At 40.1% G+C, this 26,084-nt stretch overlaps 1 protein-coding gene across 15 annotated transcripts in view; it reads right to left on the bottom strand.

Moving 5' to 3' along the window:
• Nucleotides 1–26,084, bottom strand: part of FNDC3A (fibronectin type III domain containing 3A) — a 123,308-nt gene that overhangs the window by 49,896 nt on the left and 47,328 nt on the right. For 10 of the 15 annotated variants that reach the window (XM_068929842.1, XM_068929839.1, XM_068929848.1 and 7 more), the window contains one exon: nt 3,552–3,628. In XM_068929842.1, the coding sequence (XP_068785943.1) occupies nt 3,552–3,628 (77 nt within the window). Of the gene's footprint in view, nt 1–525; nt 582–3,551; nt 3,629–8,688; nt 8,771–9,049; nt 9,114–26,084 lie in introns of those variants that run through there. The other 5 variants (XM_068929845.1, XM_068929844.1, XM_068929851.1 and 2 more) reach the window with 3 other exon arrangements.

Here is a 26,084-nt window from a genome sequence, read left to right as displayed (position 1 = left end):
GGATAGTGGAGGGAAGATTTTTACACACAAGCAGCAACATTCAGAAAACAAAGTATGTGTATAATGTAGCTGATCATCTTGCTTTGATAAATAAAACAACAGAAATTGAGATTAATGCAAGTGTTCTAAGTGAACACAGTTTTAAAACAAATACACACTGTGTGACTTTGAAAAGGGTTGGCTACGTTTAGCACACAGAAATTGTCTTTAGTAACATTATTCTTTTGTCATAAGGGACAATGCTCTTCATATCTACTTAAAGTGTGGCTGTTTGGTACCTACAGGCAGGACATATTAATAGCAGTGAAGACAACTAAAACTTTGGTTCTCCAATATATTTCCCTAAACACTGAAATGTAATTTTAATTATTTTGAAGGCTCTTTTGCTTGTTCCAAAAATGACCTCATCAAATATGCTATCACACATTAGGGAGCACTATACATGGCAACAACATTCAGATTTAGAGAAACTCTAAATAAGAAAATAATTCAGACTTGAAATTGTCAGTAGGTCCTTAGCCTTACCTGCAGAGCTGTCTGAGGCACACAGAGGAGGCAGGTTACGTGTACTTCACAGACCCCTACGGTATCCCAGCATGTCAGAGTAAATTATGTAAGCCAGTTACTTCATGCTTCAATAACTTTAAAGGTGAACATCAAAAGGGGTAGGGGCGTGTGTGTGCTTTTAAAGTTGAACCACAGATTAGATCAAGTCAAAAATGGAGAAAGAGATATCGAGTAAGCCTTTATTTAAATCCATTAAGACCTTTTTGTTGCTTTCAGGCCCATTACACCTAATCTGGGCCAGTGCTTATTCTCCTAAAGGATCCAGTATGGTTTCTGATTACAGCTTTGTGTTTAACATGCAATCCAGATATGATGGATATGGCAGGGATACATACAGAACTTTATCATGAAATTTATTAGGAAACTGATCAAAAACTTAAGGGTATATTCAGTTTATGTAGGATGCAGCACCCCTAAAAAAACACTGCTAGCACTTACAGTTTATAATTTCATTATTTTTCAGGTCAAATTTAGAACACTTAGAACTATTTAATATATTTTCCTGGGTCTGCTGACATTCTGTGCAACTCAGAGATAGCTACCCAGACCATAGCAACAGGGACCTTAAGTTCAGCTGCATAAAATCAAAGAGTTTAACAAATTAGGTATACCTCTGTGTACCTAAATTAAACATTAACTTAAGTGTAGGCCCCTATCAGGCAACTGCAAACAGGAAAAAAAAAAATAAATAAATAAAGCATGAACAGAATCATGCCACATATATCATTTTAAGTTTAAAAAGAAACCATTTATCTATTATCATAGTTTTACTAGCCAAACATTTAGTTCTAGCCTAGGCTCGTATCTCTGGGTGAACCAACCAAATACCACTGGAGGATTCGCAACAGATATGAATATAGACAGCTTGGAGAGCATGAATAAAGAGGCAATGTGCTTTCTTTCAGAGTTTCATTACTTCAACTCTGAAAGAAAAAGGAAGGAGAAATAAATCAACTCTCCCTTTTCTTTCTAAACTTGTGAATTGCTTTTTGAAAAATTACAATTTATGTGTTGCAAGAAAAACAAACATGCTGCATTCTGCAGCTACCCCCAGCTTCCAGAGGACAGTATGTTGTGTCATTGCTAAATAGCAGTTGAAGCAAGTAGTGGCATGATAGAATTAAACTAAAATAGATAGATAAAAGATGGTTACAGTGAATTTGTTCTTCTAGACTGATGGTTTAAGGCATTTGGCTGGTTTCCAATTTCTCTCAGAATCCATCTGCAGGTACTGACTTTTAAAAATACACTAAGCCCGAAGTAACCATGTAAGTTACTTTGCTGGGACTGACTACATTAAATCTGGGCTAACTTTTAGCTCAGTAGCGGTAGTTTTCCCTTTTAGCAAGACTGCTATCAAATCTTCTAGCTTGTAACAGAAGCTTCCAATGTAAACCACAACAGCTGGCATGTTTTGTCAGCAGTAAATACTTCAAAAGCCTTAAAACCCACAGGTTTTGCTGGGCTATGATATTTCTACTCAGATGAAAGCAGCAGACATGAGCTCATTCCACCTGCACTCGAAGCTGGATGGATGCGAGGCACCTCCAGTTCAAAAGTCACAGACCTGTGTAGGCACAGCACTTGCTTGAACAAACAAGCTCCCATGAAAGGCTGAGAAACATGCCCCAGCAAAGCTCAGTCCTTCAGTCTGTCTGTTGAAAAGTTGTCCTCAATGGAAGGATAAGTTTATTTCATGAAAATTATTCATAATTTTACAGGTTACAAAACTTTTTAAACAGTAATTCAACAACTGCAATTAAACAGTCAATAAATTAGCTTATGGTAAAACTGAGAATTTCAATTATTTCCAAAGTTCTTTTCGTTCTTTAAAAGTGAATCTTAATAGGAATCAAGTCTTTGTACTATGAATCTAAAGATAAATGGGCTTTCATGATTTGTAATTCATTCCTCTTCTACCTGTTTGGGAATGCAATCATGCAAGCTTTATGACCAATTTATCAACTAACTTTCAATAGCTGAAAGGTAAAACTACAGAAAACCCATGTACTAGTTTGCCCAACCAAAAAGACTTTTCCTAGAGGATACTTTGTCATGAAGTTCAGATAAACTGTGCAACATCTCCTGGACACTGGGAGGTTTCTGATTGCATTTCATGTGCTGTTATTTGAATATATACCACAGGATGGGCACACAGAATCTGCAAAGCTAGACTGGTCACAGCAGCAGAATGCCATGAGAAGATCCAAGAGTGGCATTCATCTGCTTTAATATCTAAGTCTGACCTACTAACCCCTAGCCTCTTCCTGTAGTTGAGGGAAAGAAAAAAAACCCTTCATCTAAAAGACGACAGTACATCTTGCCTTAAGACAGGTGTCCAAAAATAGATGAGATAAATCAGCCTTTCAATCACCTTTAAAGGATGTTATCTAGCTTGGCTCAGATTTAATTTTCAGATATCTTAATTAGGACTCCTCCAGCAGTGATGAGGAGAGAGCCCCATTTTAAAGATAAGCTGCAGAAGCACATATTGTACGACCGTTTGTCCTCAGTGGGGGGTTGACATTCTTTCATGCTGCTTGCTACATTCCGTCTATCTGATCTGTTTTACTCCTGATCTGCAGGAAACTTCCCAGAGATGGAACTGTGTATGTCCTTAAAATTGCATTGGTGCCAGGAAAAAGCATCCACAAACCCGGAATTCAGGACAGATCCTGGAAAATGCATTATTTGTGTTATGAATCTTCTTTACGCTCAGATGTCACCTAGTACCTTAGGATCCTGAACTCAGTAAGGTACTGTGTCTACTATTACAACTTAGATAGTTGATCTGTAACTAAATGGCAGACAACCATGAAAGAGTCTCCCATCACAGAGATACTACGGGACATCTCCCATTATTTACTTGCAGGATCACTGTGACTCTGAAACTCGACATATCAACTTACTGGATAAGCCATTTCAGTTCTACTCCTATAATTTTCATGCAAACAAAACAATAAGAATCAAATGAACGGACATACCTGTGGGGCATATCCAGGAGGCACATAAATAGTAGGCACTGAACCATTTGGGGACATCATTGGAACCTGAGCAGGACCTAAATGGGTTACAGAAACATTCAGTACAGTGTCATTTAATAATCTGAGAAAGTTCAAAAGAACATGCTGAACTGCAAAGTCTCTGTAAAAAAAAAAATACACAGATAACGTGGATAATCAAAGGCAATGAACTGTACAGATAAAATTATAGCAAAGGGCATTCTTAGAAACCTAAGAAACATTTAAAAGAAACAACAACAACAGAATCCCATCACTAGCAGATATTTCTCCCTTCTCTCAATAAGGGTACAGAAGAGCTCATGGAGGTACTCAATACCACAAAAGCTTCTTTAAAGGTGACAAGTCAGAAATGTCCCGCAACGAAGAGACATTAGAAAAGACTTTAGAACACCACCAAAACAACCACCACCACCACCCCTCCCTCCCCAGAAACAAATGGCTAAGACCAGATGGTATTCAGTTAAGAGTTTTAAAGAAAACTTCTCACAAAAACGCTGTTCTGTTACTAGTGATCTGTCACCCAAAATCATCTCAGTACCACAGGAATGAGAGAGCAAGACAGACATTAACTTTTAAGATCCCAAGGGGAAGCCAGTGTATTACAAACCAGTAAGTCTATCCCTACCAACGATAAAAGTTGTGAGACCACGATGATCCTTGTACCATGCCAACTGGAAAGAAACCATAACAAAGAATGGAAATTGCAAATACTTGGATAAATATGGCAGAATGGGGACGTGCTGATGTGGCATCTGTAGATGAAGCAATGCCTCAAAAATGTGATACCTTCAAAGAGCTCCGAGCAAAAGGACAGTATTACATACCTGGGATTTTCTGAAAGCTTCTGACTCTCTCTCAAAGACTCTTAAAGAGGCAAAGCTGCCTTTGGTTAAAAGGGGAGAAGGGCTGCTCATGAATAACTAACTGGCTTGAGAACAGGAAACAAAGGAGAGATGTAAACTATTAGCTTTCAAATTGGCTTGGTGACAGCAACCAAAGGAGTCCCACAGGGATGAGAAGAAGAATCTGTTCACCGTATTAACCAAACTTCTGGAAAAAGGGAACAAACAGCCACATCTACCAGCTGTCTACACAGAGAGCTGCAAAAGACTCACAGTACTGAACGACCAGAAGGTAAAAACGTATAAAAAAAGCACTGATAAACGTAAAGCAACGCTTCTACAATGGAAGTATATATTTACAGTGTTAAGCCATAAATTAGCTGTAACCATATACAGACAGTGGAGTTACTATATGTATTTCTAAGGAAACATTAGCCAAGTGCTCTTCAGTGGCATTCGCAGAAGGGAACAGAACATCAAAAATCATTACTGACATAAGAGAGCGTGAACAGAAAACACTATCCACACTGGGCCCCAATATCTTGAGCACTATGCGCAATGCCTCTCTCCCTCTTTCCAAAAAGAACATAATAGAACTAGAAAAGGACAAAAGTGGAAGAAAAGTTTACAAAGGCTTTGTACTGCTTTCCCAGGAAAGATTAAAGAGACCAGGATGCTTCCTGGAGATGGTTAAAAGGTAAAGGGGCAGGAAGGAGAGAAACGGTAAAGGACCTATAAAAATCTCAGTCTGCTTAAAATAGGAAAATAGATCATTTGCAGTTTCTCACCGCACAAGAGCCAGAGATTCCAAATTAAATCATTAAGTAAAAGGCTTAAAACAGTGAAAAAGGAGCTTCTCATGAAATGCACAGTTCAAGAGTGTAACTCTTTGCTGTGAGAACATGGTGGAAGCTAAAGGTTAGGTTCAAAAGCAATTAAACAAGCTATGGGGAGAAGCAATCCATTAAGAACTGCAGAAAACCCAAATATTACTTTTGGCTCCGGAAGCTTTTATGCTAGGAACGAGAAAGTTATTTCTGTGTGCCTGCCCTATTCTTACATTGGCCTCCTCAGTATCTGGTAGTGGCCTCTACGAGAGCGAGCAAGTTGGCACAGGCTTCAAGTAGGACCCTGCACACACATTCTTATGTCTAAAATACAAAAAGCAACATATTGGAGAGCAACTGAAACACAACAGAATCTGACCAAGTTTTGTGGCAGGACCACAAGGTCAGGATACAGACTTCCCAGGCTGCATTCTCAATTTGAGAGCAGATTTCTTATGTAACCTATGACAAATTCACAGAATTTGTGGATTATACCTTCAGAGGTGCAGAAAATCCAGATTTCTTAAGTTCAGTGAAGTTCGCAAAAGCATCATCCAACTCTTAGGGAAATTACAATACTTCTATCTGAGAGGGCATTCCTAGTCCTCACATTAAGGTTTGCAGATCTTAACACAGTTTATCAAATGGAAAGTACTAAGCAAATATAAAGTATAGTTACATAAGATTAGCACACTCCATTTTAATAAGAATAAACTCAACAGAAAAAAAAAAAAAAAAAAGATTACTGTGCCTGAATGTCAAGAATGGGATAAAGGAACAAAAAGCATTTTTTTTTAAAGTAGCAGCACGCAATCAGATTTTATTACCTACACTGTATGGACTCCTTTACAGTAAGATAGTAAAGTTCAGAAATACATTAGCTAGAAAGAACTGCAGCTTTATTCTCTATGACGTGTTAGTTCATGATTGCAGGGGTAAAGCATTTTTAAGAACAAGGTCGTGGCTGAAAGGTTAACTGAACTGTATAACAGCAAATAATAAAAGAACTACAGTATGCTTTACTTTGAATACTGAACCTTCAGGTCTTTGTTCAGGTGAAACTCAAAATTGTTTCAGTGGAACACCTGTGTTGAAAAAGCAGCGAAAAAGTGAAATGAATAAAAGCAAAAAAGCTGAAGAGTATGCAAAAGTATTACCTTACAATAAATTGGAATAGGTCACCAAGTAACTTAAAGTTACCGTTAGACCAACCTGCCAAAAACTAATTCTTAAATAAGAGAGGGTTTTATACAACCTGCATCTTGTTTAGTTTACCTGTAGTTTCTTCTTCATAATAAATGCAAGATGCAGCAGCGTCTGTTAAACTCATCTTCATCAACACATATGAACAACCACATAATTTTCAATTTACTTGGAACTTAAGTCCACAGCTACTCAGACTTTTTATAGTGACCTCAACAGCCTAGGAGGATGAAGGAACTGTAACACAGACTGCCTGTTTCCTCGGGAACTGGTAGGTATTTCCATATTTAGCTTTTTATTTGGTTGTTCAATACCCTAAGAATTTGTCAATTTAGACAATTAGGCCCCGATCAGCAAATTGTACTTCTTTGTACAGATCTCCTATTTAGTGCTTAAAATACCTCTGTCTTGACAAACAAAAAGCAGTTATCTCTAATCCGGTACAAAGGTTGACCCGCAACACAGTTCTAAAGTTCCTCGCAAAGGGAGTTTGAGTACACCGTAATCTAGCAGACAAGAATAAAAATAAAGGCAAAAAGGATCTGAAAAATTCTTGCAATTTTAGAACGCAGTCAGCAGTTTTCTAAACTTCAGCATTTTGAGGGTCCAAAATTAATGGAAAGATATTTTTTAACATTCAAGATGTAAGGCTGAACTCTTAACACACTTCTCTTTAGATTCCCAAATGACTGTGCAGTGATACAGGAACATTCAAGGAAAAGGAAAGCAAAGAAAAAAAGTCAGCAGATTGTATGCATTTTAATTAATATAGGGTCTTTGCAGCGATGTTACTGGCTTTGAAACAGAAAGCACCTGCAGAACTGTTACAAAAAAAAAAATTTCCCATATTTAGAAAAGATTAAATGCTAATACTTTATAAAAGCAAAAATACTTTCTTCTGTTTTGTTTTTTAAAATAACTAATGTGAAGTTTTTGGCTTCACTTAAGTGAAATATATTGTAAGAGGAATTCCCATGCTTTTAGGTTAGACTGGTGTATGACAAAATCAGTATGTTTGGGCAGGAGAAGAGGATGATTTAAGTATCAGCAAACAACAGCATCAGGAGTCTTGTTAACCAAACATCTAATTTTTTCTATCGTACATAAATGGAATTCGACTACACGCAAACCACTTTGTCATTGTGACTATTGGTTATTTTATTGTTGTAAGAGCACATCTAGAACCTTCTGTATTGCTTGTAACATATACAAATTCTCTCCACGTAGAAGGGGAAAAACAATTATTCTGGCAGAAAACTTCCAAGCACGTAACCATTCTAAACTCTGTTTCTGAAAAAGGACTTACTGCACACAACAAAGGCACGTTTAACCCACGATGCTGGTATTTCCCCACGCTTCCAACTTGAGTCTCTTACAGAAATTTGCTACTTCACTATTATGAAAGGGAAAAGCTCATAAGATGTCTCCAAATGAGCATTTTGTTCCAAGTTTAAAAAAACAAAAAGCAAAACCCAAGCTCTCTATCAAGGATCACATAAAACTTAGAGCACATGCCCTTAAACAGGAAACACACACAAACAAAAAAATCCCAAGAGCAGAATCACCCTCCCCCTCCCCCCAACAGTAAGAGCAGGTTTAACATCTCTAACGTTTATGTTCAAGACCGTAAAAGAAATCTTACTTTGCTTATCACAGATACCATAAACGTGTAGCAAAATTACCAGTGATGCATGACTGCTATGACTCGGGGGGGGGGGGGGAATATATAAACCCAGCAACTCCTGAAAAATTGGGGATAACACCACCCACTCCTCCAACAGATACACGGTGGCTTTTTGCTTTCAATATTAAACACCGCTCCGTTGTAAGTTTTGCAAGAGCAGCTAGCCGCAAACGCGAACACACCGCATTTGCGGGTGTCCAAACGGTATTTCCCCCCCCTCCGTCTGGGTGAATATCCTTCCGGGGCAGCGGCTGCACCTACAAACGCGGTGTTGTAATGGCCTCCCAGCGCAGCCCCTTCCTGCTGGTTTCACGGGCGCGAAGCGGCAGCCGCCCCCCAGCGCAGACCCCGCCGAGACTTTAGGATTTCACCGATTTCCCCCCATTTTTTTCTCCCCCCCCCCCCCGCCCGCTCTCTCCAGGCACCAAAGCACCAGGTTGCCGCTGCCGGCCCCCGCGCCAGCCCAGGGGCTGCGCTCAGCTCCGCGCCCTGCTGGGTGTTTCGCCGCGCCGGCGGGGCGCAGAGCGGCGGGGAGACCTTACCGCTCATTTCGGGCCGGGCCGGGCCGGGCCGGGCGCGGGGGCCAGGCGGGCGGCTGCTCGGCGGCGGCGGCGGCGGGCGGGGCGGCTCAGGTGCGCTGCGGCCCGCTCCGCTCCGCTCCGCCCCGCGCCGCCCCCCCCTCCCCGGCACCGTCCGCGTTGAGCCCCCGGCGGGACGGCGGCCTCCCTTGAAAGCGTCGTGGCCACGGAGAGGCGCTTCCCCTGCCACCCCGCGGGATGCCCCGCTCTGGTTTTTACTGTCAGCCACCCGTCCGCCGCGCTGGCACGCTTCAAGTTCTTTGCGCTAATTAGCGGGATTAAGTTGAGAAGGTTTATTTGAACCGAACGCTTGCACAGGAGTTACCTTTTAGCGAAACTGATAAATCAGTTAACACCTTACAAAAGGTGCACATACAGATCTGGTTGTAAGCAAATATCTTCTGGCATCGCGTTCAGAAAGCTGCAGTGACTTTGATACTGATCTGTGTGGATACTGCGGCTCATGAGCGCTGCTATACTTAGCATTAGTCTAATGTGAACGGCAATGAATCACTCTCTTTGTTATCCCCAGGAGGGAACGGCGTTCAGGATTTACTGCAGCACATTAGGTTAACTATGTCCCTCTAACCAAACACCCACACTTTGACATCACGCAGGCCCCGATACGCATCACTGACGCAAGCACCGACAGGATCAAACACAAAGGCCACGGCGGCTGAAACAATAGAGCGCGCAGCTGACGTAGCAGCGCACCCGGCTAACGCGGCCATGCTGCACTAAATCAATAGACCCCGATGCCACAAATAGTTGCACCGCTCCCTTTTACATAATGGCTACGACCTCAAAAGTTTTATTTTGGGCTGCCAGCAGCTATGATAATTACAAAAAAAAAAAAAAACCCAAACCCAGTCATAACAACAAACAAGCGGGCTCCATTTGTCTTGCGAGCTGTGCCTGGAACATACTCCCAGATTGGTACTTCAGGGTAACAAGCACACACACACAACAGTCACAAAGCACAAGAAAAGTAAAAGAAAAAGGAGCTTTACTTTTACAAGGCACAAGGTAATCAAAGAAAGAAGTAACAAAAAAGAAAAGCAAACACAAAACTTACTGTTAGGCCCGAGGTGGGGCAGAGGCACAAGAAGGAACTGTGAGCACTGCAAGGACATAGGTGATCAGAAGACTCCAGTTTTCAAGGCTGTCAATTTAACACGTTCCTTATGCTCTACATTCATCCTGACAACACCATCCCTTCCCCCCTCCATCTGTCTACCTTTGTCATCAAGGCTGGCGGACGACAGCTGACAAAGCAAGGACACCAATTTAAATACATTAATTGGCTACAAAAAAAATCTATCAGTAGGCTGCTGACTGTCAAACATACAAGGCAAAACTGAAGGTAAAATGCTCACACAGATTTCGAAAGTAGGAAGAAAAAAAAAAGCATCAGTTTCATCCACAAAGACTTTGGAATAACAGATAAGAGAGCAGAAAGCTATCAAGTCTGACTAGCTACAATATTTCTAAAGAGCCCCCTTTATTGAGATCCTGATCTTTCCCACGAAACCATACATACATATTCGAGAAGAAAGAGGACATCAAATCCCTTCTCATAGGCAAACGTACAGAGATGACAGGTCCCTGCTGCACCTTACCATTAACACAGCTATCGGTTTTCTTTTATAATGGCCTCACATACGTTCAAAGGAAAACAGTGACAATGGTTTCTATGTTCAAATATTAAATGTACTTTCATTTCCGCTATTTCTAAATAACGACCAACGATGCAATTTTGTGATCAAAAAGAGAGTACAAGTCCATGACTTTATGTAGTGTAAGCTTCAAAATAGAAAGTCACATTTGGGGGCTTACAGAAGGATGCTCTTAGGCCTTCAAGACACGCCAGTAACATGAAGTCTTTGTACATTCTTTTTTGAAGCAGTTATGTGGCACATCAGAGAGTGACTCCACCCTACTTTAAGAAAAAAAAACCACCATTGCATCAAAAAAGTTCATATGAAAATACAATACGTAAGCTTTGTACTATGCAGCTTAGATTCGTAAAATGCTTAGTCTGGATTGCTGTTTTAGGTTTAGATTTAGAGTAATTACTTAATAAGTATATGGAAGAGTTACGCCAAAAAAATTATGTTCTTTCTCCAATAGTCTTCCCATTTAAATTATCAGGTGAACCATAACTCATTGCATTTCAAAAGGAGCTAAACGTGATACACTGTTCTCAGTACAGAGGAGCTGGGATGAATGTTTTTATTCTTAGCAAAAATAATTTGGAGTCGTGCCAATGTAACTGCGTAGCATTTTTCCTTACCTTTTCCTCAAAACAGATCCAATTTTCTAGCAGTTATGCTGAGCAGTACTAATTCACATTTTTTTTTTTCCAGAATCAGGCTTTTATTTAATATTTATACATAACGCTTAGTAGTGTTCAATATGATTCAAAAGATTCAGGATCAACTAAAATTTAACCATTAACAGCTGCTACTACAAGAGTTTTTATATTTGTAATCAGATGTATTTTAGCCGTATAGGTCTGCAGACCAGAAAGTAAAGGTTAAGCACTACTATCAATAGTTGTGGCTAAGAGGGGAACAGCACATTTGAGTCTACAATCTAGCTACTGATTTCAAACTAGAGTGCAAAATTATCTAGTACATTGTGCAGTCTCAGAGAGCTGGCAAAGAAGCTCCTCTTCCCCTGTGCAAGTTTCTTGATATTTCCCCCCCAACCTGTATACAGATGACTAAGGAAATCAATAGCATGCGTACAAATACTGAAACAATTGTACCAAATTCCAGGGTAGGCTAACCTTAAAACTATGGATGAAAACATACATAAGAACTTGTGGATATAATAAATTCTGTTTGTGCAATCTGTGACCGAGTATTGCCATACATACAGTGCCAGAAACTTACCCAAGCAATTAACACCAGAAAAGGCTGCCAAGAGAAAATGTAGTGCCCAACCTGTGAACTTTGATTTCTATTCAAGAATTTTTTTTCTAAAGATGTACTCCTCTCGAGTCCCTGGAGTCTACTAAAAAGCATGTGCTTTCATTTGAGATCCTTTGAATTGTTTAGGCTTCAAGCAAATTACATAAATGAACATAGTGCAGATTCAGATTTTCTATGTAAAATGAAAACAAAGCAGAACAAAATTAGTTACGAGAATCCAGCATCTATGGTGCAAAGTATCCTTCTAATATCTAAATAAACACATACATATGCACTTCTGCAAAAGGACTGGTTTGGGAGTGGTGCTTCAGAATTGAAACCGATGCAAACCTAAAGTTCGCAAGAAGTGATAGTTCTCAACTTTCCATCATGGGAAAGGAGAATCCAGTATTCTACGTGATGTGGCAGAAAGGGGGAAATGTAGGTAAATCCAGAATGATATTAGCTCCCCTACTAGAATTCTAAGGTCAGGCGATTAGGTGCAAAACACTGCTAAATCTTATTCTTATTAAAAGAAAAAAGTTCATGATCACTGCCCTGATAAAAGGAAGAAAAAAAAAAAAAAAAAAGAGTAGCTCTGTCCCAGTGAGATTTTACTGTCTTGGATGCAACCTTCCTCCTATTAGCTAAGCTAAGGACAAAGCCTTCTGAAACACTGCAAAAGAAATGGAAGTGAAGCTCAGTCCTGTAGAATTTCCTTTCTTCACACCACATACAGCCTCGATTTGGCTAAATTAGGGATGTTTCCTTGAATCCATCAATACAAAAATTCTAGTATTTACAAGAAAATGTTCAACTATAAATCTCTAAACTATGAAATAAGTAATGCTTTTTATTACACAGCTTTGTTTCAAATCCTGAGAAAGGTTAAAACCTCCCTGAAGTTGACGAGAAAAGGAGATACGTTATTGATGCAAAGTCCTTCTGCCATGACAGAAACCGCAGAGAACAAGCCTCAAAGCAGACAGCCTACAAAACCACATATGACAGAAGTGAGACAAAAGACCAAATGGAAACATCCGCTGCTACGCACCCCTTTATAACGCCTAAAGCACACACTTGGCTTCAGTGGGGTGGTTCACTGGCTGCCTCTGGAGAACAATTGTGTGCTTTGACACATTTATTAGGGAGTCACCTCACACCAGACGACAGAAATCACTAAGCACAGCCAGCGCGTCCCCAAGTAGATACCTGGTTCGCGCAAGCTCTACTGACTCTTCACTCCAATTTCAAAAAGAGAATATCAAGTTTTCTGATGGTAGCTTCCCACTGGCAGGAAAAAAAAAGGTCATGTTGTTCAGTTAGTGGGTAAACTAACTTCACACAGATTAAATCCACAGCTTATTCCTGTCTAGAAGAGGGCTATAAATACCAGACTATGGAATAACCTGTGTTGTGACCACGTCCCTTCTGCTGAGGGAAAACGAAATGCAACGCACTAAGGTTTTGCCCATGCTATAAACACACGGTTAATTCATTCAGTCCAAGAGCTCCTAAATGGAAAATACAAAATCAGCCTTCAAAACAGGAACCAGAACCCAGGCCTTTGCCCAAACCGTAGAGGTATATCCATTACCTCAATCTAAAAAGGCAGATTGCATTCTTGTGTAGTTTCCCTCCAGAATCTTACTTTTTACGGAGGCAAAGAGGCCTCGCTTCAAAACAGTACATGAAGAGGAGCTCAGAATACCCCACAGCAAGTGGTTTGGCCACTCTGCTGGAATTGGGGGCTACAGCTTCAAACTGTTGTACTTTGTAGAGCTAAAAACTCAGGCACCCTAGATTCTGGGTGAGTGGTCTAATCAAATTCCTAGTGCTGTTGCTGTTTGTGCTTTGGAATGAGCTTAATATAGCCCAAGTAAACAAATAATCTTGTTTTCCTTTTGGGGAGACAGGCAGCATTTATGTACTGCATGCACTGCGGCAGGTCTTTGATTTTCGGCTTCTGCCAAAAATCAAGTGCAGCCTAATGCTTTGTACAACTGCGGGCATGTAGGGAACTCCAATCAAAAAGCAGAAGGAATGGATTCAACGAGCTTGCTAGGATTAGGCCGTGATTCAGTGGTGACCTGAGTTGCTCTCCTAGACTCCGGTAGCTAAAAGCTTCTTAAAGTTAGAACCCAGGCGGGATCCAACCAGCCCGAACATGACCCCTTGTGATGACCGTCTGTCACACGCAGATATACTTTTTTCTCTCTCTTCACCAATAATAAGGCAATCATATGAATGTGGCTGCAATAAGGTACTCTGAAGATGGAGGAAACCAAAGGTTCACTGAAATACTCCTGTCCTGAAAATTCTTTAATTGATAACTTTGACTGACATGATAAATACTTAACCATCTAGATTCAGACTTCTGATTCCGGTAACGACTTTTAAGGTCAACACACAGGAAATGTTTTCATTGTTCAAAAAGCTTCGCAAAACTGGTCGCAAACTAGCTAACACCAAATCAGGGTACCTGTGAAAGAACTGATGTTCTCAGACAGACTTAGCAATGCAGAACGACACGACGATCACTACCGGCATCCGGCAGCCTCTTCTGTAGTGAAATTTTTTACTGTCATATAGATCACAACATACATCCACTGCAAACCTTACATTTTAGCATTGACAGTGATTCCAGGTTATTTTTATGGTTTGGGCATGCTATAAACAAAACAATCCCCCCAACCTTCCCGCCCACAACCCACTCACAGGCTAACCCACAAAGTCACTTTCACCTTTTAAGCTTGCTTTAGTCTTTGGAATCTAGAATTTGTTCTTTTTGGGGTATTATGCGAAAAGGCTCCTTGACTCTCCACAATGAAGTCTCCTTAGAGGCTTTCACTAAATCTCAAGCGAGTTCCCACACAGACTTGGAGGGTATACAAGCTCAAACATCAAGAGTGCCTATGACAAAAGATGCTGTTGATAAAAAGCCTTCTCCAAGGATAATAAACATGTATTATCGGAAAGAAAGTATCTGGTAAAACAGTTAAGTAGGGCCCAGTCACAAAGACAAGCTTATGCCATTGCAGCGCTCTCTTCAAACTCGGTCTGCTCTGTAACAAAATGCGTTTTGGAAGGTAACATATCCACTGCTGTCACAGCCAAAACGAACTCGGAGCCAGACAGAACTATGTAAGGAATCTACTTACCTATGTCAAGAAAGAGGTCAGACATGAAACAACTAACTTTGCTCAGATGCAAATCAAAATTTGTCATTCCAAGCCAGGAGAAAGGGAAAAGAGACACCCATACACAGAGGAACTCCTGACCATACATTATGCATCAACACACCCTGCAATTAGGGAGCTGAGACAGTAAAATCGCTTAATAGCTGAGAAGTAAGTGTCCTTTGTGCAGAAACCTTTTTATGCATCCAGACAGTAGGGAAGCAATAAGACCTACATTTTCTATTGATGGGCCATCAGGGCTAAAGACCTGGAAAAGACCTCATGAATCCAGTCTATATACCTGCAATTGCAGCTTCATCCCTCTCCCGCATTATCATACATCAAGATCCATCATAAACAGATTGTGCACCAACTGCATCAAGATCATTCTTAAAAACAGGTTTTTTTGCTCATACTTTTCCCACTGGAGTGCTGTCCTAGAGCATCACTCTTCTAAATAGTTACCAGGCTTCTTGCAATTGTCAGAGTAAATATATTCATAGCCATTTGAAATCCCCTTGGCAGTAAGCCAGCTTTGGCATTTACTATTAACAGTTGGCTTTTTTTTTTTTTTTTTAAATTATTCCTGGTGTTTACTTACCTATTCTTAATAACACTGATTCTTAGCTAAACAACTTAAGCTCTTCTAGTCTCCTATATAGGATCCTCATTCTTCTCAATATCCTAGTAGCTCCTCTGTACGGCCATTCCACTTTCACTCCATTTTTTTGTAGGCATGAATTATCAAATTATGGTTGAGGTCTCAGTAGAACACTGCAAAATGCTACTAAAACATCCCTAGCTGTACTAGCATTATCCATCCTGATGCATTTTATGGTCATAGTAGCCTCCTTTACAGATATATTACATTGGGGATGATACTCATCTTGTCAGCCAAATAGCTCATACCTGCTTCCTCCTGCTAATTAACTTTCAAATGAGGAGCTCCCCATTTATAATTTATTACTCTTATGCATGACCTTGCACTGTGTGTTACTGAATTTCATCCAGTTCACGGGTACCATCCAAACAACACTCCTTCAGGCAGCTAATCTATGCTCTTTCTCATCTTTCACTACTTCTAGAACACAGATTTCCTTTACCATTGGAGTTGCTTGCATGAGCAGGTCACCCGAAATGCCAAGCATTTCTGGAATACCCTGATAGCTAAAAAATACTTAGCTAGTTTCTGAGCGACTATGTGATATATTTACACTCTAGACTAGCTGTGCATCATACTTTAGCATTCTGTCCTTTCCTATTGCATCCACATTTAAAATCTCAAAAAAACCCCACACAAGTAAGGCTACAGTGAATCTGCTCAGGCTCTTTAGTGATATGGGTCAAAATACATTCTGTACTGCGCTTTGAGCTTTGCAGTATGGAGACAGCAAACATGCAGAGGTATCTGGCTGCAAGACTCCACTTCATTGCCACAAATTTACCTGTATTTTCCAGCCCTTCTATTTGCCTTCCACTGGCCTTCATATCCCAGAAAGCTGTACCCTATACAAATATAACCTTACCTGACATTCAGCCTCCTTTTTTCTGCATGGCACGTTACCAGACACTTCAGACCTCTTTCTAGCTCTCTCAAGCAGCACAGAAATGTTTACGCGCCAATATACTACTTGCACAGCAGCAACCCAAAAGCACACAGCAGGAAGATCTAGAAATCTACCTTTTACACGCTTCTGTTAAAAAACCCAAACCCCCAAACCATGCCCCCTCAATCCACCTTCCATCTAACTATTGTCACCAAGATGAGACTAGAGTCTTTCCCATCATAAATGGCAGATCTATTTTTCTGATGAGAGGACAAGACTCGGAGACAAAAAACAAATGCCAACACACTGGAATTCTATGAACATAATGCACGCTTAGAAGGTTATTACAAGCAAGGAGGTGGATGGTATTTTTAAGACTTCAGAGGATGAACCTGGAAATAACCTGCAGTGTGAAGGCAGTGTGGACACATGAATAAGATTCACAACCTAGTATGTGTCACATGCCCTGCCTGAAAGGGACGTAAGGAAACTGGAGGGTGTATCTAGCTGCAATTAAGCATAACAGACAGGGTATTTCCAAGATACACTTTCCTCCCTTTTTATGCAATCTTTGTATTTGTGCAAGAGTTAGATGGGTATAGTAAGCATAAATACACACCTTTTATAAATATTTTATTGAAAAGGCTATGGGTATATAATGACAGATTTACAACGTGCCTAGGAAAGCACTGCTTTAACACATTTGGGCTAGAAGTCCACAGTAAAAAGTGATAAAACCATCAACAATCAGTCTCAAAACCTCAGTGCTTGTCCTTACTGTTGTATCCATTTGCAGTACAAATGGAAGAAAGAAGATCAGCTCGAACTGGCCAGCCCTCTCCATCTTTGTCTGGCATTTGCTGATACTCACCTTTATTTTTCAACTCTCAACAGGTGAGTTTTGAAACTCTTTCACACTGTAGGAACTTTAACTGGTTCTAGTTGCTCAGGCTGCCCTTTTAGCTTAATAAACATTTTCACTCAGTCATGCATTATTAGTCACCAGATGCCTCCCCAAAACTGCACTGACAGCATAGTGTCACACTGATCACAGGTAGCCGTTCCTCTTTTAACCCCTTGCTGTCCAACTCAGAAAATTCTCTCTGTGAAGAAAAAACAGTTCAACCTCTCAGATTCCCAGACTCATCTTGGGCTTTAGGCACTCCATGAATCTACCGGCAAGACAGCGTTATGTATTGCCTTCAGAAAAATAAGAGTGAAAACTCAGATGAGTTTTCAGATTTACTTGAGTTTAAAAGCTATATAAGATTAAACTTACTTTTTTAATCCAATGAACTGATTATAAAATTGGAAGCACCACATGAATAGGGTAACAAAAAATAAGAATAAATGTAAACTTGAGCATGTTTGACAACTTTATCTAAATATACCTGCTACTTAAAAGTTTTACTGAGACATCTCTTGGCTGCATAAGTCATAAAGGCTAACTCTTGAGTGGTGCCTTTTACAGTAAAACCTCTTTAAGGCTGAAGCAGCTGAGGATGTACCACAGCAGCACTTCACTCAAATGCTATCTTTTGAGAAACTATCTTAAAAGCAGCTTGTGGGAAAACAGGAAAAAAAGAAGGGCTGACAACTCTCTGCAGACGCATACCTCTTTCTCCTCTTCCCTCTGTTGTTTCCAACTTCACATTTGATTCTTATTAGAGAAGAAGGCAGAATAACATAGGTTACCTTGGCCGAACAATCTTTTCCCTACTCTTTTCCTGGGAATTGAGTTTTCCCCCAGCTTGGTATTTTTTTTTTTTCCCCTTCGGAACTGACTTGCTTTGTGAGGAGGGCTTTCCATGCTTCGGGAGCTTCTCTCAGTCCACGATCTTGTCATAGTCTTTATTCTGCACAGCCCTTAGCTTAAGTGATCTCTCTGTACATCACAAGATTTTCTAATGTGGTTGCAATGCTTTTTAACAAAGCATGCATCATGAGAAGCACTCCCTATCTTATTCACATTATCTTATATCTAACTACAACTCCATGTTAACTCCCTTTAAGAATTATTCATGAAGCAAAACCAGAGATGATAAATTTGGCATTTACAGTGCTTATTCTAGTCCTCTTCCCCCAGCTTCTATTGCCATGTTTTGAAGGTAAAGGCAGACAAACTCCTTCTGCAGGTTTGAGAAGCTGTTTTTGAGAACATCTTTTTGTTCTGGTACTTCTGAAATACTTATCTCTACCAGTACTTCCCTGACCTGAACAGAGTTTGAAGGCAACACGCTAACAAAAACCTTGCTCGAAGTGAAGGCTGCCCTCCTTAGGTAAGACCTGCTTAAAAAAAAGGGGTGGGGAACAGAATACCATAACTTTTCTAAGTTATTTCAACTGTGACCTAACAGTAGTTTTCAAATAGCAGCAGAATCTGCTAAATATCAGAACATAAGAATTATAGGATTATAGATATTAGGAAAAGGTCATAGGAAGGAAGGCATAGGAAATTTCAAAATTGGGTTTTACATTGATGAAGAATGTAATTTAGGTGTAAGACTTCTTTTCTCACTCAAATAGCAAAATCTTGTAAGAAAGCTCTTTAATTGCCTTGGAAGGCATTCCATCTATGAATAAAAGTGTCAAGACCTCTTGATCTTGAACTTAATCAAGTGTCAAGTTCAAGGGAAACGCAATAAATACAAAATTGATGAAGATGGCCTATACGTAGAGTGCCAGTGGAAAAGAATGTGTTGAACAGCTGGAAAAGAAGCTACTGGAGAAATATATGCACAGTAGGCCCAGGAGCTAAACCATCTCCTCACAAAATAACTGATTAATCAAAAAAGAAGAATGGTGTAGTCAGCTTCTCCTCTAGTAGCTCTAATACCATTAACTGGAAACACTTATCCAAGTTATGGGTGCTGTACAGTCACTAGAAAAAAAAATCAACTTTCCTGGAAAACTCTCTGCAGCGTAGGAAAGCCCCATTCTGGGGGGGGGGGGGGGGGAGGAGGGGAAGGAACCACATACATACACAAACCAGCCTCCCAACCCTCCCCACAAGATCAGCACTTTGGATAGCTGTATTTACTGCTAGTGAATTTGGCCTTTCAAACTTTGTTTGAAGCCCCATGCAATTACACTGTTTTTTAATGGCTTTAATTGGTTGAACATACACACTGGAAATTGGTCTTTAACTCGCATTACACAGTAGCTATTTATATTTGTGCACAGCTAGCCTATGTGTTCGTAAAAGCCTTGTTATCTTTTTCCCCTTCTCCTTTCCCTTCGTTTGGATAAACAACTGTTTTAGACGTAAAACAGATTGCTGCACGAATGCCTGCAAAAGGAAGAAAGGAGTAGGAAGCTATACTACCATGATTTAATGAAGTTGCACAGTGTCATGAGTACATAAGTCACGCAAGTTGACAAAACTCTAGTCATTTAACATTCAAAATTCAGACTACAACTATAATCACATACTATTAATAAACACATGTACAGCCACACATTGCTCCGATTCATCCATTAGAAAAAAGCAAAACTAGAAGCAGAATTAAAAAAAAAAATCCGAGATTCCAAGTTGCAACATTTGACGACGTATTGCATTCTGGCCACTAACACGTTGACAAAAACGTACCTGGACCCAAACAGACAACACAGTAGCATTTAGAAGGAAGGGTGAAAATGAAGTGAGGAAAGGGAAAAGAGTCTCCAGGTCTCCGTTACTGACTTGACCCTCTGGCCTACATGGCTTCTCCTTTTAGCAGCAAAGCACAGAGGCAGTGCCCAACACTGGGCCTTGTAATCTCCTTGCAGGACCATGGCAGCCTGTGCGGGAGTGGAGAGCTTGCTCAGGCTTGAAGGAAGAACCACGGCTGGGAGAACTGCTCCGCAGCCAGAAGGATGTCGCTCTCCTTCCCAGCCCGTCTGCCAGCTGTCACGACTAGCCCGTGCCCAACAGTTTGGGTCCTCAAGATAAGACACCGAAGACTACTTTTCAGAGCACAAATAGAACAAGAGTAGATCAAAAAAGTCTGTGTGTTTTCACAGCTACAGCCACAGTTCAAGGATGTAGTAGGACAACTCGAACTCCACAGGGTAGAATTATAATGAAACTTCCCGAGGTCTCATCTAACAATTTGTCACATCTGCCAACAGATGACATGCACCAGCCGGTATTCATAACTTAAGTACGGTGAAAGAAGATTTAACAAAAGTCCTTTACGCAAAGTTCTAGCCTTTTCGCCTTTATGAAAGCCGATGAAAAATAAACTTAAATTTTATCTAAATCTCTATAGGATAAAAGCACAATTTGTTTTAACGAATTAATATCAGATAAAGAAACTTAGAAATGTATTTGTCTACTTAATAAAGTAACAGCTGGCAATCTTCACAGAATTTTATGACTTTAATCAACTGGATTTGACCCAATTAAGATACAAAAAAATGCTATCAGCATAAGTCATTCTAATTGATAGGCTCTTAAGCGAAAACACTAAGTCTCCCCCCCTCCCCCAAACTCCCATGCATGCAGTTCTGATCTGTGACTTAGCTTGAACTGTTAATCAATTTTTCACCTGCGCTAGAAATCAAGAAGGATTCCTATTTCACTTCTCCCCTCCTTTTGGTCCACAAAGCAAGAACTATAGGGCTATTTCTTTCTCATCAACAGGGCAGGGAAGAAATCAGATGAATTGACTGCAAGACCAGGGGAATCGGTACTACAGGCCACAGACCTGCCAAGCCTAACTTGCTTTGCCTAGAACTCATCCGATTGATCCCAGACTTGCACTTCCCACAACAGCACCCGGATTTCGGCAGCGCTAGTTAACGCTTCACAACGTTGTGTGCTACGCATAGTAGCGACTACAGTCCCAGGCACTGACTTCTAGGTGCATTCTCTAGCTGTAACTCAGGGCCACTACCCCATTCCCACCGCGTACCTCCAGGAACAGGCCCTTTCACAGAGATGAAATGTTAGATGCTCGTGGAACGAGTTCAAAGGGTTCAAAGTCCTCAGGTCAAAAACATTCACCTTGGGCGCAACTGTGAAACATCACACTCAAATCGGACGTTTTCATGCTCTAACCCAACTTATTTCTGTTTATAACAGTCAGGCTTTTAGCTCCTGCATGAAGACATCTCATTTAGGAATCTAGAATTACGCACGTGCACGCGAATGAGGACTTTAAACTCCCATTATGGCAAGTGGGGATCTAGTCAGTGCAGACAGTGGAGCCTAGAGACTGATGTCAGCTGAAAAGCACTGACTGTACTTGTAGCCAGTGACTAAATCTTCACTAGCTATAATGGGAGCTTAGATCCAAAGTTGCATATAGAAACGTACATTTAGCCTCCTAAAATTAGATGCCTTCAGTCTGCAGCTGAAACACTGATATTTCAAAGAAACGTCTCCAGAACCGTCCTATACTCAGGCTGGGTTTACAGTGCGAAGCTTGCAGCGTGGTGAAAAGAAGGAATAAAAGAGGAAACCAGAGAAGACAAAAGGAAAGATTAACTGATTAGAACACACAGGAAGAAGAGTGAGACATGAAAAACAGATTGAAAACCTCCTATGGAATAAATATAGTAAATCGTAGACTCATTCATATCTTAAGATGTGCAAAGGAAGACAAGGTAGAAGAAAACTTAGAGGATTGTCCAATACAAAAGACAGACAATAATCAAAACAAAAGCATTATATAAATGTGTCTATTTGTCCAAATAGAGATATTAAGCCTATTTATAATTCAACACTTTTAAACATAAAGCAGTGACAGAAAAATTAAATTTTCCCTAAAACACTACAAACCACATTACAAGAGAGATCTGAACTAATGCATTTCCCTTTCCATCTGTTTTTTAAAACTTGTACTGCAGAAAGGTGATTAAACAGGTGTGGTTTGCTTTTTAATAGAACGTTTGCCCCGTTTAGTTTATTCTGACAATGGCACATTCTAGAAACCCAGTATTTATAAACCTCACAAAATGGCCATGACAGTAATGCTGGCTGTTCTAGTCAAAAAGTACCATGATAAAATAAACTTTCTCAAGCAACAGCTTTCTGAAGTATTACTGACTGTCTCTTTAAGAAATGGGGGAGACCAGGATCATGAAGCCCTGTTAAACTACCAGACCCAACTGAGGAGGTCAGGCAGTTCCCATAACAGAGCGCGCTCAGCCCTCTTAGGAGGTTAACTCTTATGACCAGTCTTAGAGCAGAAAGAAGCGATCTAAACAGACTCCTGGATCGCTGCAGCTTATTCTGATCCGGGGAATGACCTTGTTTTTTGCCTCATCGTAATTTTTGAGTTAATAAAACTGAATTTTAAGAGCTGGTCTTAAAAAGGACTGAAGGGCGCCTCTGTAGTATTGCAAAAGTGACTACAGGATCAAATAGACATATCTGAGCTAGCTTTAATTCAGCCCAGGATTAGTAAGAGAAAAGCTGCAGCAGCAGGGCTTTAAGGCCAATTTACCCAGCCAGTAGTCCTCAAACGATGGACGAGATTTCTCCAAAATGCCAAAGGGAGGAAATGAATATTTTACTGGTGATACAGGGGGGTCTTAAACTCATCACTGTTTCTTTACCTTATTAGAAGGGGATTTGCCAAATCTCTAACCAACTCTTAAACAAACCTACCTGTGAAAGGGAGAAGGGAGGGAGTCTGCTCTACAAAATCTCCAAGGACATTAATGCACTCTGTTTATTGCTTTAAGCTATAAAAAGGGCAGCTCCTACTTAAAACTATTTAGGGATGAGTAACCTTCAAATCAAGGAGCTACAACCACACTTCACGGTCACCCTGTCTCCTCAGCATCTTATTGCAACACAGAAGAGAATCAAGTCCCCACTGCAGCTGTACTCCTGCAGAGCTGACTGCTACCAGCGTTGTTGTTCTTTTTAGCTTGACTGGAGACACCTGGAAATGCAGAGATCTACCAAGCAACTTTTAAAATGTGTATATTTACGGTCATTTCCAAACACATACGCTTAAAAAGTTAAGTTACTCTTAGGCACAGCCTTGAAAATCTGCAGGGTTACCCCCAACCAAAAGTAAAGTTGCTTTAAGTCACTGTAGCTTACTCGCACTTGTTATCTTCAGTTGACTCGTCTTAGCTTTCCTCAATGCCTTCTATAAAGGCCCTCTAAGTATCTGAGACAGAAATCCTAAAGTTAACAATGTGCACACAAAAGGATGTTAATCTAAGTATCTGCATCCCGTTTCAGCTTTGCATATCATGTTTAGTCTTTTACACAGCACTCACACAGAAGGAATGGACAGGAATCAACTATGACTTATCACTTAAATTTTTTTTCAATGAAATGATATATAACATTTTACATGTGTCTTCAGAAGGCTACAAGAGGGAAAAGCATTAAAGCACCTTTAAGGAGGAAAAGGGAAGCAAGCAATTCACCCACGTCATCATGTAGCATCCCAGTATCCAGAAAAGAGGACTGTGTAAATGGAAACAGAGATGAAGTAGTATTTCCCTGTTGGGCTACAAAAAGGGACGATCACCCAGAGCAGCTTCCCTGGAGGGCTCCAGTAACAATCTTTAACAGAAGTCAAAAAGCTAAAGCACTAAAATCTGTCCAAGAAGTAATTGTCTGGGGTTGCTTGCAAGGGTTCATTATCCAGGCTCACAAATCACCCAGAAGACTACAGATGCTAGAAGAGAGCTCTTGTTAATTATAATGTTAATAGTGTTTTACTGCTTTTTGGTTTTGCTAGCTTGTTCCATTACTACAGACCTATGCTTTTACGTAAATATTCTCTTATTCCTTAATTTTGCCTACTGCTAAAGCTAATACAGAGTAATTCAGCAAAAAGGATTCTGTTTCTATAGGTGAGGTCATCCTTAAAACCAACATCCGGGATCACTATCGCAGTGTGAGGTATCCCTAGGACGTTCTAAGATAACCGCAGGATGACAGGGCGTACTTCCCCCAGCTCACCCAGGAGATGTGGGATTTGCTAGCGAGCTGCAGTCTTCTTGTGAAAGAAGCATCTTCCACTGACCAATAACGGCTAGGAAAGTCCCTTCTGAGGAGCGGACGGTAGACAACATTTATAACAGGTACGAATAACACATGTAACAGTTACATTTATATTTTAAAATTTCCAGTTCAAATGCTTTAACGCTATCTTAAAATAACCAAAACCACATATGAGGCTTCACAGTAGGAAATCATTTTATTTACCTAATCTTCTGGATAATGGGCAGGTCTGGCGTTACAAAGTTGAAACCAGCCTTCAAACAAGAGAAGTTTGTATTTCACTACTGTAGTCTCAGACTGGATGTAATCTTCCTCTTGACACTCTTGAAAGCATTTTAAAAAGTATTTTATTCCTTATTTTAACAGAAAAAGAAAAGAGGTGAGATTGCTTAACTTTCCTCCCCGGAGACTAACCTTCATACTGATACTTCTTTTCATTTCAAAACATGAAGTATTTATGACTCATTCTAATTTACATGCGTTTTCTTATTTTATTATGAAAATGGCAATTTTCCTCTGGAGAGACATATAACATGGCCTCTTATTATGTCAAGTAACATTTAATAGCCCTTAGCTGCAACTTGGGACTGTTATAAAATGTGCTCAAGATGAGTCATCTTCATTCATTTATTCTGCAATAGGAAGACTTTATGAATGAGTGATCTGCTGTAATTCACTTCTACAAAGAGAGCCCATTCATACATTTCAAACCTGGTCTTCTGAATCACTGTAATGTAGCTGATTATTTCACTTTAACAGAAGAAAATTTTGGCTTAAGGAAAGTTTCCACAGAAGTCTGAGCAGTTCCACTCTGTGGGAACAGTTTTATAAATTTAAAAGAGCTCTTCTAAAAATATATATTTTGGTCTAACACATGGATACACAGGCAGATGTCTTCCTATCTATTTAGGAAGTAAAACAGTCTTCGGAAAGTAAAAGCCTGACAAATGGTTTAAATTGAAGTTGCGTCAAGAGTGGGTAGAAGTCATGGCTACCCAACAAACCGCTAGACAGCCAAAACAAAGTATCTTATAAGATAAACTGATCGTTAGCACATAGAAGTGTGCATTTAAAATGATTTCTGAAGTAAAATACGTACACTAGAAAAGCAACTATGACCCAGCACTGCTAAACGTAGAAATATAAAGCAACTCTAGCTTTGTTATTTTACAGAAATATGCAACACATCAAGAAAAAAAGTTACACAGATTGTCAGACCTTTGATGACTTAAAGTAAATAGAGGAATGGGACTCAACAAGGAAGAAATATCCCTCAACAACAGTGCTCTTTTGCCACGCTTAGAGATTTCAAACCAGGAAATAATCACAAGAGCCTTTTCATCCCATCCTAACTGCCACGGAAAAGGCACGCATTAAGAAGTTATTTGTCACTTATCATAGTTCCAAAATATTCAAGGCTTTATAGACCATCTGTGAGTGTTAGACCAGCAAACAGTCAGGAAGTCAGTACAGAGATCTGAGTGCAGATGCTGTATTTTTTTCAGAAGCTTACCCCCACAGAAGCATGCAGCTCCATTAGTTGGTGCTTTAACTTTTCCATACTTCACAGACTAAAGTGAATATTTTCCATAACTGTCCGTAACTCACACTCTCCTTTCTTCTGGAGAGACACTGATTCTAGCTGTTTTCAAGTTTTACCCTATGCATACAGTATCCAAAATAAGATTAGTACTCTTCAGAAATAAAATAACTATGAGGAGCAGTAACAACTATTGATAAAGCACCTCAATGTTCCCAACAG

Source organism: Struthio camelus, chromosome 1 (assembly GCF_040807025.1).
Source record: "Struthio camelus isolate bStrCam1 chromosome 1, bStrCam1.hap1, whole genome shotgun sequence".
NCBI lineage: Eukaryota > Metazoa > Chordata > Aves > Struthioniformes > Struthionidae > Struthio > Struthio camelus.
Note: the sequence above shows the minus strand (reverse complement) of the source record. Positions and strands in the feature narration are given on the sequence as shown.